The 16,361-nt window shown below is 40.8% G+C and overlaps 1 protein-coding gene across 5 annotated transcripts in view; it reads left to right on the top strand.

The window, feature by feature from the left end:
* FARP2 (FERM, ARH/RhoGEF and pleckstrin domain protein 2) overlaps positions 1-16,361 on the top strand; it is an 85,235-nt gene that overhangs the window by 27,119 nt on the left and 41,755 nt on the right. For 3 of the 5 annotated variants that reach the window (XM_075099640.1, XM_075099641.1, XM_075099642.1), the window contains exons 5-9: positions 1,255-1,333; positions 2,808-2,905; positions 5,032-5,146; positions 14,702-14,849; positions 16,204-16,299. In XM_075099640.1, coding sequence (XP_074955741.1) covers positions 1,255-1,333; positions 2,808-2,905; positions 5,032-5,146; positions 14,702-14,849; positions 16,204-16,299 — 536 coding nt within the window. The remainder of the gene's footprint in view (positions 1-1,254; positions 1,334-2,807; positions 2,906-5,031; positions 5,147-14,701; positions 14,850-16,203; positions 16,300-16,361) is intronic. The other 2 variants (XM_075099643.1, XM_075099644.1) reach the window with 1 other exon arrangement.

Here is a 16,361-nt window from a genome sequence, read left to right as displayed (position 1 = left end):
CAAGGCACCTCTGTAGGTCACGTGTAAGCAGGGCTGGATTCGAGGTTCAGTCAGGTTGTGAAATAAGTGGGTATCCTGCCCATTGCACCCAGAGGAGGGGAGTTTAGCAAGAAGAGGCATTGCAGCTTTTCCCATCCCAGGTCTTCCTCTGCCTTTTAGAGGGCATCTGTCTTTCTGCAGTTTGTCCTGCCTTTCTGCGGCTCTGCATGCTCAAGGTGGACTGTCCTCACTCCTCGTGGGAAAGTGCACGTTGGGGATGGGTCTAGGTCTGTCGCAGCTGAGTGGAGATGCTGTCGGTGGAGCGTGGGGCTGCAGCAAATGAGCGGTGCTCCTCTTGTCTGGGGAATGCCTGCAAATGTGAGATGGGTACTCAACAGGCTTCTGTAAGCAAAAGTTGTCTAGTGCTTTGACTGCCTGCAAAATACTTAGCTTTGTCTGCTTTAAAAACAGGAAAAACAGCAGCAGACCAGTGGTGCCCAGTTGTGGCATGGTAAGCAATTGTGGTATGCTGTAGCATTCCTCAAAAAATACTGGTGAAACATGGGGTTGTGGGCATCCAGTCAGCTGGTTCAGCAGGCTGTCATGACGCTGAAACTGTTAGTGCAGTCTAGTTGCAGTTGGGTTTTCTTGTAAAATGTTACACAGAGCATGATGGACTATTCCAGATAGTTACTTAGGGTTCTGTTTAGATTTAAACGCTAAATCAGTTTTCTCCCTGTTGTTGAAATTGAGATGTTAAAAATGTAAAGAAATGGGTATTAACAGGCATGCCAGGAGCAGGCTGCAAAAGCACTTTTATCTCTGTGGGGAACCAGCTGGGTCTGGGTGGACACGTGGGTTCAGCTCATTGACAGCTCTGGTGGTGGTGGCTGGTGTTGGGGGGAGCCTGTGGAACGTGTCTCCACCCTCCTCCCCTTCTGGGAAGCTCTCGCTGGGTTATCTGTGATGCCTCAGTATGCAGTCAAGTCGTTGCTTTGGGGTATTACAGCTTTCGTGTTCCATGAAACTATTTTTCCAGCATTCAGACTGCAGACTTGTCTTGGAAGTAGTTTTCAGAGGAACTGTCTATACTATCTGCTGTATCTCCATTGACATGGACAACCTATACCCCATAGGCCTGCTGTAGTTAGCTGGCAAGCTGAAAGCTGGCTAGACTTCATGTGTGTTTTATTTCTGTGCATGTTGAAAAACATTATATGCATGTGGTTTTGAAGAACAAGAGGTTTTTTCTGAAATAACTAATGTTTCTTATAGGACCAAAGACTACAGTGCTTCGTCTAGCTGTAAAGTTTTTCCCTCCAGATCCGGGTCAGTTGCAAGAGGAATATACTAGGTAACGTACTTTTTGAAGAATTTGATTTGCATTAGCTACTGAAACGAAAGGAAGGTAAGAGTAGGAGGACGCTGCATCTGTTTCCAGACAAAACTTACATTGAAGATGAGCAAAAGAGCGCTTTTTGTTAGTGTCACAGTTTCAGCAGACACATGTTGGCAGATGAATGTTAGTGGAAAAAATATTTTTCAAAACAGAAAGGAATGCAATTTAAGGCTTGTCAAACATCATGGTGTCAAAAGAGACAGGGTAGAGAGCAAATAATCTTATTTATAAACAGTACCTATAACAAAATAATCAGTACATATTTTAATAAATGTTTTATTATCCACACTAAGTATTCTACAACTAGCAAACATGCTTTACTGTTTTCGTCTATTTATGGAGTATTTATTGTGGCATTCTGGTCTGTGCTTAGAGCTCTAGGTATTTCATAATGCTATTAATGATATGTACATTTTATTGTGAGTGTGTTGAAGAAACCAAGATAGCACAGCTAGATATGCAGAAAAACAGAGCATACTTTATAGAATTCTTTAATACATTCTTACAGCACTTTAAAAAAAAAAAAGAAAAACCCACATTCAGAATGTATACCTTTTATTATCTTTTTGCTTCAAGAATATGCTATGTAATGTTTTTAAAATTAATTCTTCTTTTAAAAAATTACTGCTTTCTTTCAGGGTGTAATTTGGTAAAGAATATTGATCAATCTGTCAGTTCAAAGGTTGTCTATTTACTGGAGTCCTTATTGCACCTTCAAGTAAAAAAAGAAAACACAAAAGGCAGCATTACATTCATAAACATGTATTAGAATTAGTTTAGGTTACCAAATCAGTCCTTATCAGCACACTTTCAAGGCTGCTGTGTTTTTCTTCTACCCTTGTACGTTTTGCAGGCAGCTTATTACTTACACAAAACTGTTAAACAGAAATCGATTCCTCTTTAGCAACGGATTGGGGGAATACTTTAGTTAAATGAGTATAGCAGGATAAGAAAATGTAATTTAATTTCTTACTGTCTTTACAGGCTGTTAATGTTATAGTCCTGGAAAATATAACCACTCAGTAAATTAATTGAGTGCTAGCCGAAATGCTCATTATTTTTCCTCACAAGATATTGGAATCAGTGATATTCTCCCATCCTTGTTCTAATAAATAAAATCACTTAACATGTTCATTAAGTTTCTTTCCAGCTAAAAATCGCAGCTGCTGTATTCCTTCACAAATCAGACTTGTTAAAAGCATGGTTTTCCTTCTGCTTCCTTGTCCCTGTGTGTTTATTGATGCTTATAAATTGCACTGGTTTAGTCACATGTTGTTTGGTTTGATGTGACCGTCCTTGGTAGCAAGGCTTCTGTATTATCTTGGTTTTGGAGAGAGGATGAGTTAGGAGATGCTGGTTTTATAAAATACTGCTCAGTTGTTTTACTGTTCTTTCACATGTCAAGGTGGTACTTGTAACTCTCTCTCAGGTACCTGTTTGCATTGCAAATCAAGAGAGACTTAGCAGAGGAACGACTGACCTGCAGCTACAATACGGCTGCTCTCCTGGTATCTCACCTTCTACAATGTGAGTATCTCAACTGTGGGGACATTGGGTGATGTTGCCATTGCTAACCCGAGTAAAACAGCATATAGAAGCTTTTGGTAACTAAAAGCATTTTCCGTCTCACACTATTTCCTTCTGTATGTGCAGTAAACCTGTTGATTTTGAACACTGGGGATTATCACTGGGTATAGCTGTGGTGAGGAACAGCTGGTGCTTATGTACGAGATAACTTTGGCTTTGTGGAGACTGTACAAAATCGATGTCCTTGCGTGTTGTCTGTTTTCCCTGGCTCTGCAAATCGGGTCACTAGCACTCCTCATCTTCCAGACAGCTGCTCCCGTCTGCCTCTGTGCTTCCTTGGCTTTGTTTCTCAATTTACCCGTGGCTGGGGGGAGATAAGTGTGTAGAGGCTGGGATGAAATAAAACTAGAAATGTGCCAGAACAAGTTCAACAGTAGGGTTGTCAGCAGCTTTCCTGCTTACTGGGAGTGCAAATGGAAATGGGAAGCAATTGATTTGGAAGCTCTCCATGTTGCTGCTCGCTCAGTCTGTACATGCCTCAAGACCTAAAAATGTGGCCTTTAAGAAGAGCAGGTTGAACACCTTGAATGGGTTCAGACACCAAACGAGTTTGAGCAGCAGCCAAATAAGAGTGTTTACCAATCTGTAACCTGAGCTGCAGAAATGGGGTTTTCTGCCTCCTTGCTGGCTTGAAACAAAAGCTGTTAAACAATACCTCTTCTCACGTATGCTGCTAAATAGTTACTAGCTATATAATTCTGCACTGTAATATAATACAATTATTATAATATTAGATTTGCTTTTCCAATAAAATCACCATTACTATCTTGTGTGTGTGCCATCAGTGAGTATTTGCTCATGGTTTTCCAGCAGCGCAATGTGGAGCTGGTGAGCTAATCTCAGCATCTGGCCTTGCTTAACTTGCTTCTATTCTTCTAGAAAATTAGAAGTGAGAAAGAATGTGATTATTTTTACCATAAATTATTTTACAAAAGTGCCTTTCCATTTTTTTTCTTGTTGCTTCATATGCTGGCTTGATTTTAAACAGGATATTGCTGTGTTCCTTTTAAGAACAGCTGCCTTGGATAAGATTATTAGTTCACTTAGTCCACAATCCTTTCTCTGACAGTAGTTGATAGCAGATGCTATGGCGAAACCCTCCGAAACAGAGCAAGCATATGGTGGTACTTCCTTTGCGTCCATCCAGTAATCTGTGCATATGGCCTTTTCTAAGTCAGAGATTGACTCTGCGTGTCTTTGTTTAGTTGCCCTTGATGAACTTCACTTCCATGCATTTGTCTAACTTTTGAATTTCCTTATATTTTTGACCTTCTTCCATGAAAATGAGCTTCACAGTTTTTAGGAAGTCTGTAGGATAACTTATATCCTTTTGTCTTTTTAAAACTTCTGCATTTTAATTTAATATTGTACCTTCATATTTGATTATCAGAAAAAGTAAATAACTTTTAAAATACTTATTCAACTTGTAATTTTTATATAATTCTGCCATGTGTTCTGCCTGCCTCATGCTATTCTTCTCCAAGCCAAAGGCTTCTGGTCTTTTCATGTCCTATCAGATGGAAGCCAGTCTACACTTTTGATTCATGCTTTTTTCTTCTATAAATCTCTTCCTAATCCACAGTGTCACTTCTGAAAGGTGTGAATATGTGAAGGGGAGACCAAAATTCTAGATATAGGTGCTGTGGGGATTTATAGTCACATAACACTGCTTTCTCTTTTTCCTAAGTAGACTTGTCTATAACTATTTCATATATATTAAAAAAAATAAATTCAAATATGCTGGTTTGATATGAGATATCTGTAAGGAAGAAATGTTTAGACCACCTCACAGGTCTTCTACAAGTCTGACATCTTTGCCTGTAAAGACATCTAAATTTTCCAAACAATGTTAAAATACTGCTGTAATCCCCAGGAAGCCTGCTTGGGATAAATGTGTGTTTGGTAGGATGAAGCTGGATACAAAGAATAATGCACAAATCTGAAGCACTTAATGGAAAATACATTCTGGCTCTTGGAGTCTCTGTAATTCCTTACCAAATATTTCTATCATTGTTCCTTTTCCACTGTTTCTTCGTATTCTAACATTGTTCTGTTTTCTGTAATAGCTGAAATAGGGGATTTCGATGAATCAGAGGATCGAGAACACCTTAAGACAAACCTGTATTTGCCAGACCAGGAAAGAATTGAAGGAAAGATTCTGGAGTTCCACAGGAAGCATGTGTAAGTGAGGATTAATGTATTCCCCTAGTGTATACTCATGGGGAGCAGGTGGACTCACCTTGGTGGAGGTCAGGCATGCTGCGTGATGGGATGATGTTAAGATTGTATAAATTAAACACCATTTACACCTAACGGGAAAAGCTGGATGTAGCAGTAGTTACATAGTTAGGACAGAGTTGTTGGAGAGTAGTTTTTTTCAAGTGATTTTTTCAATGTACCTTGAATAACCACAGAAAGCTATCACGAGCTTGTGAGAATGGTTTTAGGCAAAATCTTTCTTCAGAATTTCCAGCCTACAAAGTTTAAGTTCAGCTTGCCATCAAAAGTATAAAATCATAGAATGTCCTTAGTTGGAAGGGACCCACAAGGGTCATTGAGTCCAATTCCTGTCCCTGCAAAGGACAACCCCAAAATTCACACCATGTCTCTGAGGGCTGTTGTCCAAGTGCTTCTTGAATATTGCCAGGCTTGGTGCCGTGACTGCCTCCCTGGGGAGCCTGTTCCAATGCTCCACCACCCTCTGGGTGAAGAGCCTTCTCCTAATGTCCAACCTAAACCTCCCCTGGCCCATCTTCCTGCCATTCCCTCGGGTCTTATCATTGGTCACCAGAGAGAAGAGAACAGCGCCTGCCCCTCCTCCCCTTGTCAGGAAGCTGTAAGACTGCAGTGAGGTCTCCCCTCAGCCTCCTGTTCTCCAGGCTGAACAAACCATGTGACTTTAGCTGCCCCTCGTATGGCTTCCCCTCTAAACCCTTCACCTACTTCGTGGCCCTCCCCTGGACACCCTCTAGTAGCTTTATATCGTTACCATACTGTGGCGCCCAAAACCGCACACAGTACTTGCGGTGAGGCCGCACCAGCGCAGAGCAGAGCGGGACAATCACCTCCCTCGACCGGCTGCAATGCAGGGCTTGACGCACCCCAGGACACTGTTGGCCCTCTTGGCTGCCAAGGCACACTGCTGGCTCATGTGCAACTTGCCGTCGACCAGAACCCCCAGGTCACTCTCTGTGGGGCTGCTCTCCAGCCTCTTGTTCCCCAGTGTGTATGTACATCCAGGTTTGCCATGCCCCAGGTGCAAAATCTGGCGCTTGCCCTTGTTCATACATAGTCATTCATACACGGTCATAATCTGGCACTTGCCCTTGTACCACTTCACACGGCTGGTGATTGCCCAGCTCTCTAATTTGTCTAGATCTCTGCAGGGCCTCCCTGCCCTCAAGAGTGTCAGCAGCTCCCCCCAATTTTGTGTCATCAGCGAACTTAATTAATATTCCTTCCAGTCCTGCGTCCAAGTATTTTATGAAGACATTAAAGAATACTGGCCCCAAGATGGGTGCCTGTGGAACCTCACTAGTGACTGGCCACCAGCCTGATGTAACCCTTTGAGCCTTACTGGTCAGCCAGTTGCTTATCCATTGCATTACGTGTTTATCTAGCTGTATGCTGGACATTTTGTCCACGAGGATATAGGTATAGGTCTTGCTTTTCTCTAAATAATTAGAAATCAATTACATTGTACTCATTCTGTATGCATTAAGCATAAAGGAAATGGAAAAGGATGGAGGGAGTGGGGGATTCTTTCATAAGAATTTAAGCAATACCTTATTTTACACCTGGAGTGTTTTTGAAATAGGTAAGGTTTATTAGGGACAAAGAAACTATTTGTCAAAAATGTAAAATCAATTCCAACACACTGCCAGGAACTGCAGAAACTAATGATTTATTATTTGAAATGCCCACTTCTCCCACCATGTGCATTCAGTGTACAATAAGGTTGTGTGTTTTGCAGTCTAATCTGGCTGGTCTTAAAATGTAAGGATCTACTTGGTGTGTGCAGTGTAAATATTTTCATAAGAAGGCTGGGAATAGACATTCAACACCATGCTCATGAAAGAGAAGTCAGCCTACAGGGAGGCTCTGTTGTGACCAAAATACTACTTGGAAGATTGGGGTTTGCGTCGCATAATCTGTATTTGCCACAGCTTCGTCGTTTTAGGCTTTTAAGTACACAATGTTAATATCAGTAAGAATTTTCAGACTATTACTTGCCATAATGGTCCTAACCTCGCTTGTACAATTCTGAGTTGACAGGTTAAATCAAGAGGAGGTGTTTGATAAAATGGTGATAGAGGTTTGATTTTACCCAGTAGATCTTTCTTTCATGTAATTTTTGAGACCTTGTGTATTAGGATATAGCTATTTGAAGTGCTTTTATTAGTTGTGCGTTTCCACACCACAGTGCATTTTGTGTGGTTACGCGTTATAATCCAAATACTATGTTAGAAATTTAAATTTTCCTTTTGCTCTGTGTGGGTAAACTCAGGGATTATTGCCGACTGACTTTCTTTTAAAATAGAACAAAGAGGTTTTTCAGGACAGCATCTGTGTTTACAGCTAAGTCACATCCTGTATTATCAGAAAATCAGTTCCTGAGAATTTCGGTAATTAACTATTTGCTTTTTATGATCACTCATTTTCAGTTGTACTGAAATTACTGGTACTGATGGAATTTCAGCTTTGAGTCTTGTGAAATCAGCTGTTTGTTACTTTTTTTCCCCCCCTGCTTTTGTACCTTTGAGGGGCATGTGGAAATGATGAAGGAACAAAAGAAATGTTGTTTTGAAGTAATTTGAGATAATTTTGAAGTAAATTAAATGTATGCTAGGATACCTCACCTTTGGAGAAGGTAGCTGAGGGAGGGAAACCATTAATTGCACAGAAATATTTCATTATTTTTCTCACATCAAAGGAAAAGAGCTGAAACATTTAGGCAGTAACTTCAAAGCCAATTGAAAAGGAGGAACATCCTTTTCATACAACTCGTAATGACATTGTGAAACTTACTGCTGCAAGATGCTGTGGAGTCTAAAGCTACAAATGGCTTCATGAAAGGGCTTGACATCATGCAGTAGAGACTGATGGCTTTCAAATTTGAGATGAAATGTGTGATTTTTGTAGTTCTGGGATAAGTACATCCAGACTGTGCACAGAACAGCCCTTTTAGTCACACGCCTGGATCTGATTGAGTTGCTTCTGCTTGCAGGGAATTTTCTTGGTTTACTTTTCTGATGGAAAGGTCATGACTGTCTTCTGAGTGAGTCAGGGAATGGTAATTTTATTAATTAGGTTTGAGCTTTTTTTCAAACAAGTTACTTCTAATCATTCTGTATAGTAAGGAAAGTTCATATTTTTGCCTGTCAGGGAGAAGTCAGAGGAGGGTTAAGAGGAAAAGATTCCTTGCTTCGTAATTGTACTTTTCATTAGTTTAATGAGAATTTCATCTCGTACAGCCATGTTAAAATGATTGCAAACTTTATTTTAAAGCAGTGTTTTAGAAGGGTACATTCAAACCATGGTAAGATTAAAAGCTGAGGTTCCAAATGAACATTAGCAATACCTGACTACCTTGGAGGCATGTTTTAAATCCTCCTGTGCCTTTGGAAAAGCTTTTCTTAGAGATATGTAATTTCGGACATTTGCCGCCTCCCTGGTGATGTGCAGTGTGGTTAAATGGGCAAAATGCTTCTCTCTCTCATCATTCTTGTCATATTTTTATTTTTGTGTTTTATTTTCATTTTTTATTTCCTTGACCTTATTATTCCCCCACTTACCCTTAGCAGGCTGATATTTTCTTCCTCTGAATATTGCTTTTGATAGAGACTTCTCATATAAACAGAGCCTGCAGGAGAGGAAACCCATTTCTGGCAGGATGGCTCATCTCCAGATCACTACTGCATCATCTTCATTCTGCCTCAGTTTTCGTTCTTTGCAGCCCTTGCTTTGCCTTGAACACACTTACTCATATGCTTGTTTATGGGGGATTTCTGTGTCATATCAAGCCAGGAGCGCACCAGTTTGGCTTGCTTTGGTTGGAGTTGCAGCAGGACGCCTTCCAGCACCTTGCGTGTCTTGGGGAGCAGGAGGATGTGTATGCCTTTGTAGAGGGTGCTCAATCTCTTTGGATGACGCTATGGAGTGTCTCTTCACATTAGAAAGTTGTGGTTTCTTTTTTTTTTTTTAACTTAATTGCTTTACCGTAGCTATTAGAAGTGGTAGAAGAACATAAAGCTGAATAAAACAGAATATGTGTATCTAATCTGTATCGAAAGAAGAGGAAAAAATATTGAGAATGCTGTATTCAGAAAGATGGGAATTTAAAGCTTATTTTCTCTTAAATATCCTTTAATTTTTTTTTTGTTCACTTTTACAAATACTTTCTTTCACAAATACAGAAAAATGGTGTTTATATTTCACTTTGCAAATGTAGTAACAGTAAACAGGACGAGTTGTATTTTTGGTATCGCACATTACTTAGTTGCTTTGGCAAGAGTCTGAATTAATTTAATTCTGTAGTTTACTGAACAAAAAAAAAAGTATACATTTTGAAGATAACGTATTGGTGGTGGTGCAGTTAAATTCTGGCAATGTTTACTGCTTTCCTGCAAGTAGTGTGAGTAGAATACTTGCTGTGGAGTGAGTGTAGTCCAGAATTCAACATAAACATAATTTGCTTGTGTTCAGATGGCTGTGGGTTTTTTTTTGGTTTGTGTGTACATACATAAATCAGGAAAGAAATAGAAGATTTGATAGATTTCTGTTCATTTTTACTGTTATTCCTCTTGTCCTTTCACAACTTGCTAGCCTAGTTTTCCATGATTTAAATTCTTTAAACTGTTGGTAAATTAGAAAAACTGTAACTTTGGGTTGCTCCGCAGTATGAAGAATTTCTACACATGCAATGTTTTGACACTTCATCTTTAAACTTCTATATTAATCACTGATTTTAAATGCTCTGTAGATCACCAGACATTTAACAGCATTTATTTTTAATTGATCACCCCAATTGCTACATGAATATTGTAACACACTACCAATATTTGTCTAGGTAGAAGTACGTAAGGAACCTTTACACTAAACTCTATTGCATTGACAGCAATTTTTGATGGAAAATACTTGTAATAGGTAGTCTGTTGTCCATTGACCTGGGGAAGATTAAGTAGATTTATCTGCTTAATGGATGAACAAAATTAGACCAGGTTGTTTTCAGGCTGGTCGGTGCAGCTTAGTCTGCTGCAAACAGACTAAGGGTAATTACTCTTGAAACTGCTTCTTGTGGTGCAGCGTGAGCTGCCCAGCGTTGCTGCTGGCTTTCCCCACTCAAGGCTCTCTCACCTTTGGTAGGTACAGGCAGGTTGTGTGCATGAGAACACTCTTAAAATTATTAATTTTTTTGCTCTTTCTGAGATGCGCTGTGCTTTGGATTATATCTAATGGAATGTAAAATAACTGTCAGTGGTTCTACATGAGTTATACTGGACTGTTTATGAAGAATTTTTAGTATCGTGTAGCTCCAGTTTTTCTAGCTGCCATTTTATCCTAGGTTTTGTTTCCCTTCCCTTCCACAACCCCCTTCCCAGCCTCTGGCAACCTTAGCATCCTCAGCATCCTCTTTAAAAGACAAAGCACCACTTTCATTCTTAATGTCGCTCTATTCAAAAGAATTATCACAGGAATTAGCGTGGGTGGGAGTTACACACAGGGCTCTTAGAGTGTAACTCCAGAAGCTGTGGCCAAAATTAATATTAATGATCTCCCTTTTTGTCTTGTGTGTGTTTAATAAACAAGAACTATGGTACTTCCGCTATTTTGATGTAGTTAAGGAATCTATGGAAGAAATGCTAGTAATACTTAAAGCCAGTATAAAACCACTTACTCCAGCATTACTCATTTCAGTAAGGGGAAATCTGCTTTACCAGTTTAAGCTCTTAGACATAACTTGCACATGTGGTGGTAACACTGGTAGAAGTGCAACTATAAGACTCTATGTAGTTTGGCATTTCTTTTTCCATTTGAAAGTAGATTTTTGTTCCTCTGTTTGTTCTTTACAATGTCTTTATACATACACTGTCATGTAATACTGACGTTTGGATAAGGTTGGAATATGGATTGAACTTGTAAAGTTAGGAACCTCACTGAATCCCTGCTTTTTCCAGTTGGGGGGAATAAAAATTTGGATTTCCTGTTGTAGTGTTTTAAATTATTTTTTTTCCTCCCTTCCAGAATGAATAAGGCAATAGGATTTCAACAATTTTCTATCATCAAATGTATGTGCATTCAGGAGTACTTTCTCAGTGCATTTTTTTTGTATGGGTGTGTTTTAGTCTGAGGAGCACTTTACTAAGAACCAAAGAAGCATTGTTTCTTCTAATAACATCCATTTTTAAAATGTTAGCATACTAAATAAATTTCATAATTGCGTTTTTAATTTTAGAGATAGTTCCTACGTGCAATTAATATGTATTGTCATCATCCCTGTTTCTGATAAATTCAGATGTAGTAATAATTCACTTTAATATTCTCAATTTATATTTAAAAGAAATCTGCATGGAGCAAAAAAGTTGTTTAATCTAAAAACATCACTATAGAATAGTGGTATTTTTAAGGATCATGCCTAGAAAGGCAAGTCGGGGTAGCAGGAGAGTTTATTTAGTACTGATGTTGTGGTTGACACGACATAGCACACAAAACGAGATCTTACTACAAGTAGTTTAGCATCTGTTTTAATTACATGAAGTACAGATTTATGGGATAAAGGCCATTTCTTGGAAAACAGGATTTTAAAAATCTGTCTTTGTGTTCAGGAATCTAATTTGGTTTCAGCACTGGTTGGTGTAAATAGAATACTAATCAGTTTTTATCTCCTGTGTCTTCCTTGTACTCTTACATTTGTCCTAGCAAATTTGCATGTTGCAAGAACAATTCAATCAATGCACTAGCGTAGGTGGCTAGTGCAGCACTTGCTTGGAAGTAACATAATATTTATTGTTTCTAATCATTTTCAGTAGGGATGCAGGGGTCACTTTATACAGCTGTGGCTGAAGCAGCCTCACTGGTCCTAGTGCCCTGGCAGGTCATGGGCTGTTGGTGTTTCTGTGCATTTAGCACAGGAGAAGGGTCTCCTGCCTTAGCTAGTCTTCCTGGACCCCATTTATGCCTAAAATTGGCTGGTAGTGTTGTCTTGCGGTATGTTTTCAGTTCAGAGACTACCTCAGTCAGGTGACAGGCTTGTGTTTGTCATAAGGACTTTTTAACTTTGCAGTTAGTTTGGGCATGTTCAGTAGCAAGAACTCCTTAATTTCCATGGCAGCATTTGTTTGTTCTTGGAATATTCCAAACCCCCCTGTTTATCATCCCTAAGGTCCCCTGGACTGATACAGGCAGTTTTGACTTCTAGGGAAAAGGTCTCGTTAGTACAGGTCCCAGTGCTTCACCAGATCATTTGAAAGCTTGTGAAACTATATATTTTGGGGTGGTCCATATTTTGGGGTCTTGGCCCTCATGTGTCTTGGTGGTGTGAGAGCTCTGCACTGCCTTCCGTGTCCTGGGCAAGAGGTTTCAGGCACTGCACTTCTGCTCCATGGCCTCTGTGTCTTCTCTGTGCTGGCTCTGCTGATGAGCCTGGATGCACAGTCCATGGGCACCCCTCCTACTCTGAGAGCCAGCCAAAAAGTGTCCTGTAATCCAGTAAACTCCCTTCGTGGAGAAAAAGTGGGGGTGGGGTGGAAAGAATAAGGAGATACAGGACTATTATCATGCAGGAAAACATGTCAGTTTGTCTTCAGCTAACTTGCAGAGAAATAAATGAGGGCTGAATCTGTGATTGGTGTGTGCCAGAGTCTGTAGTAGTCTGTGTTTCTTGCTTGAACTTTGTGCACTCTCAAAAAGGAGGTGCTCCATGTGTGTACATCTTCCTTCTGTTTTCAAAGTAATTTCAATAGCAGATGATACTTCAAATACCATTTTAAAAATCCTCTGCCTTCTGGGAGTGTTGGTGGGCAGCAAGTTGTCCATGAGCCAGCAATGTGCCCTTATGGCCAAGGCAGCCAACGGTATCGTGGGGTGCATGAAAAGAATTGTGGCCAGCAGGTCGAGGGAGGTTATCCTTCCCCTCTACTCTGCCCTGGTGAGGCCACATCTGGAGTGCTGTGTCCAGTTCTGGGCTCCCCAGTTCCAGAAAGGGAACTACTGGAGAGAGTCCAGCGAAGAGCTGTGAAGATGGTCAGGGGACTGGAACATTCCTCTTACGACAGAAGGCTGAGAGACCTGGGTTTGTTCCGCCTGGGGAAGTGAAGACTGAGGGGGGATCTTATCAATACTTATAAATATCTAAAGGGTGGGTGTCAAGAGGATGGGGCCCAATGTGGTGCCCAATGACAGAACAAGGGGCAATGGGCACGAGTTGGAACACAGGAAGATCCACTTAAACATGGGAAAAAACTTCATTACTGTGAGGGTGACAGAGCAGTAGAAGAGGCTGCCCAGAATGGCTGTGGAGTCTCCTTCCCTGGAGATCTTCAAACCCTGCCTGGACGCGGTCCTGTGCCGTGTGCTCTAGGTGTACCTGCTCAAGCAGGGGGGTTGGACAAGATGATCTCCAGAGGTCCCTTCCAACCCCTACCATTCTGTGATTCCGTGGCAACAGGAAATCATAGAGCCAAAGGCGGGGGAATGCATTGCACCCAATAGTACTAGTGTAATAATTCTGATTTAGTCCTGAAACTCTACCTGAAATGGGTCGTTCTGTTGCACTGTTTGCTTTGTTTCTATCATGCTGCCTGTGCAGCTCTTTTATCCTTCACTATCAGGAATAGTGTGGCCAGCAGGAGCAGGGAAGTGATTGTGCCCTTGTACTTGGCACTGGTGAGGCTGTACCTTGAATCCTGTGTTCAGTTTTGGCACCTCAGTACAAGAGGGACATAGAGGTGCTTGAGCGTGTTCAGAGGTGGGTCTGGAGAGCAGGTCTTATGAGGAGAGGCTGGGGGAGCTGGGGTTGTTTAGCCTGGGCAAGAGGAGGCTGAGGGGAGACCTTATCGCTCTCTACAACTACGTGAAAGGAGGCTGTAGTGAGGGGGGTTGGTCTCTTCTCCCAAGTAACAAGCGATAGGATGAGAGGAAATGGCCTCCAGCTGGATCAGGGGCGGTTTAGATTGGATATTAGGAAAAATGTCTTTATTGAAAGAGTGGTGAGGCACTGGAACAGGCTGCCCAGGGAGGTGGTGGAGTCACCGTCCCTGGAGGTGTTCAAGAAACATGTAGATGTGGCACTTGAGAACATGGTTTAGGAGGTGTGGTGGTATTGGGTTGGCGGTTGGACTTGATGATCTCAGAGGTCTTTTCCAAACTTAATGATTCTATTCTATGATTTTTATCTGGTTAATATTAATGTGTGTACAAGAAAGCAGGAGAGTGAGCATAGTGGATTGAATTCTAATTTGTTCAACTTCATTATTTCTAATCTGAAAAAGTTCGGAACTTGTTAACATTTGTTTTGGTGCCTCTATGGGATGCATTTTAGGTTGGTCATCTGCCATTGAATATTGCTCCTATTACAAAAGTTTCAGCGTAATATTTAACTTGGAGTGACACTGCCCAACTAGATGAGATAGAAAATTCTCGTTTGGTGTGAGAGTTAAGACTTAAGCATGTTAGCCATGCTGGCAATATTATAGAATCAGATTGTTCTTAAAACTTTATTTTTCTTCTTTGTCATAGGGGTCAAAGTCCTGCTGAATCGGACTTTCAAGTGCTTGAAGTTGCTCGGAAACTGGAGATGTATGGCATCAGGTTTCACCTTGCATCTGACCGTGAGGGCACCAAAATTAATCTAGCTGTTTCACACATGGGTGTGCTAGTATTCCAGGTAAAGAGGGGAGGGCGGACTGGGTACATATGTCTGTCTTTCCATTAGTACATTTTAGGAGTAAGTCTCTCATTTTAACTTCATGTGTCTCTGACTTTAAAACAGCACAATTTTAATGGTCAAGGGAGTGTCGCTGAAGCCCCCAAAATATTGTTTGGTGCAGTTTGCCTTTGTTGATGCAGAGATAAGAGCATCAAAAGCAGCAGTGACACCAAAGTAGAAGGTGTTTTATTGTCTGAAAATTACATATGTGTTCAGAGAAAATCATCAGTTCATTTGGTACAGCCCTGGAACAGGTCCATAACCCTGGAATTTTGGTTCAGTTTCCCTTGTTTTAATGTTATAGTGTATTTTTGCTGAGATAATGTTGCTCTTAGCAGAGAGAAGTGCTGTTTCATTGAAGTGATTGGACCAATTAGAATTACTACTTTTGTCATATTAAATGAGCAACTCCATGATCAGAGTTCTGTTTATGAATGCAATCATATTATTTTTCTCCCCATAAAACACACAGGCAGCTGACCTACTGAAATATTTCCATTTCGGCAGTCATTTTCCATTAATTTTGGTCCTATTTGTTCTTTTGTTACTGTGGGGCAGCTTCTCCTTGGAGACACATCAGCCCCTGCAGACCTGCAGTTCCTCTCGGCCCCTGAGGTTTCCATCATTTCAGCTTATTTGAGTTTTTCTCTTGAAGTACCATTTTTCATCTCCCTTTGCTTTAGAGGGTGACAGGAGAATTTCTGTGGTAGCAAATGCTGCCGGGGTCCTTCCCCAAGGCTTTGGGAGTCAGTGGTACTGGGAGGGGAGGGCTCATGTAGGGCAGCAGGGTGAAGGCAGAGCCTGGTTTTAGCCCAGTTTTAGCTAAATAAGCAGGCTTGTGAACAAGAGAACTTGCCAGGATTCTTTGCATGTGTGGCAAGTACTCCTCAGTATATTGTACTGCTGAATTAGAAAAATTGGTGTGGAGGAGAATGACTAGAGTTCTGTCCAGAGGAAGAGGAAAGTGTGTTAAATAGAATGAAACCCTCATCTTGCTCGTACCATAAAGTATACTGAATATTGATGAGGTTAAAATGTTCCTTTCCCATCTGGTTTTCTAGGTTTTCATTCAGTTTTTCTAGTGTCTGTGCAGAGACAGACAGACATTGCACGCTTGTAGCTATCCCTGTACAGAAAGATAAAATTGTTTAAGGGAATATTGTCACCAGAAATAAGAATACAACAGAATGGGTTTGCGGGGTGGTGTGTGTGTGTGTACATGCACATGTCTGTATGCCTGCGACACAATTTTGTTTGCTGCTCTTACTTCTGAAACCTTTGCCAGCTTCTAACTGTTACCATTTTAATTCAGGGTAATACAAAAATCAATACCTTCAACTGGTCAAAGGTCCGTAAACTAAGTTTCAAGAGGAAAAGATTCCTTATTAAACTCCATCCAGAGGTCTGTGTAAGTTTTACTGTAATAGTCGGCTGGTTGGTGTTGAAAAAAATACATATACTTAATTTTAT

This window comes from Phalacrocorax aristotelis, chromosome 7, assembly GCF_949628215.1.
Source record: "Phalacrocorax aristotelis chromosome 7, bGulAri2.1, whole genome shotgun sequence".
In the NCBI taxonomy this organism is placed as follows: domain Eukaryota; kingdom Metazoa; phylum Chordata; class Aves; order Suliformes; family Phalacrocoracidae; genus Phalacrocorax; species Phalacrocorax aristotelis.
The sequence above is the reverse complement of the archived record's forward strand: the minus strand, read 5'-3'. Positions and strand labels throughout refer to the sequence as shown.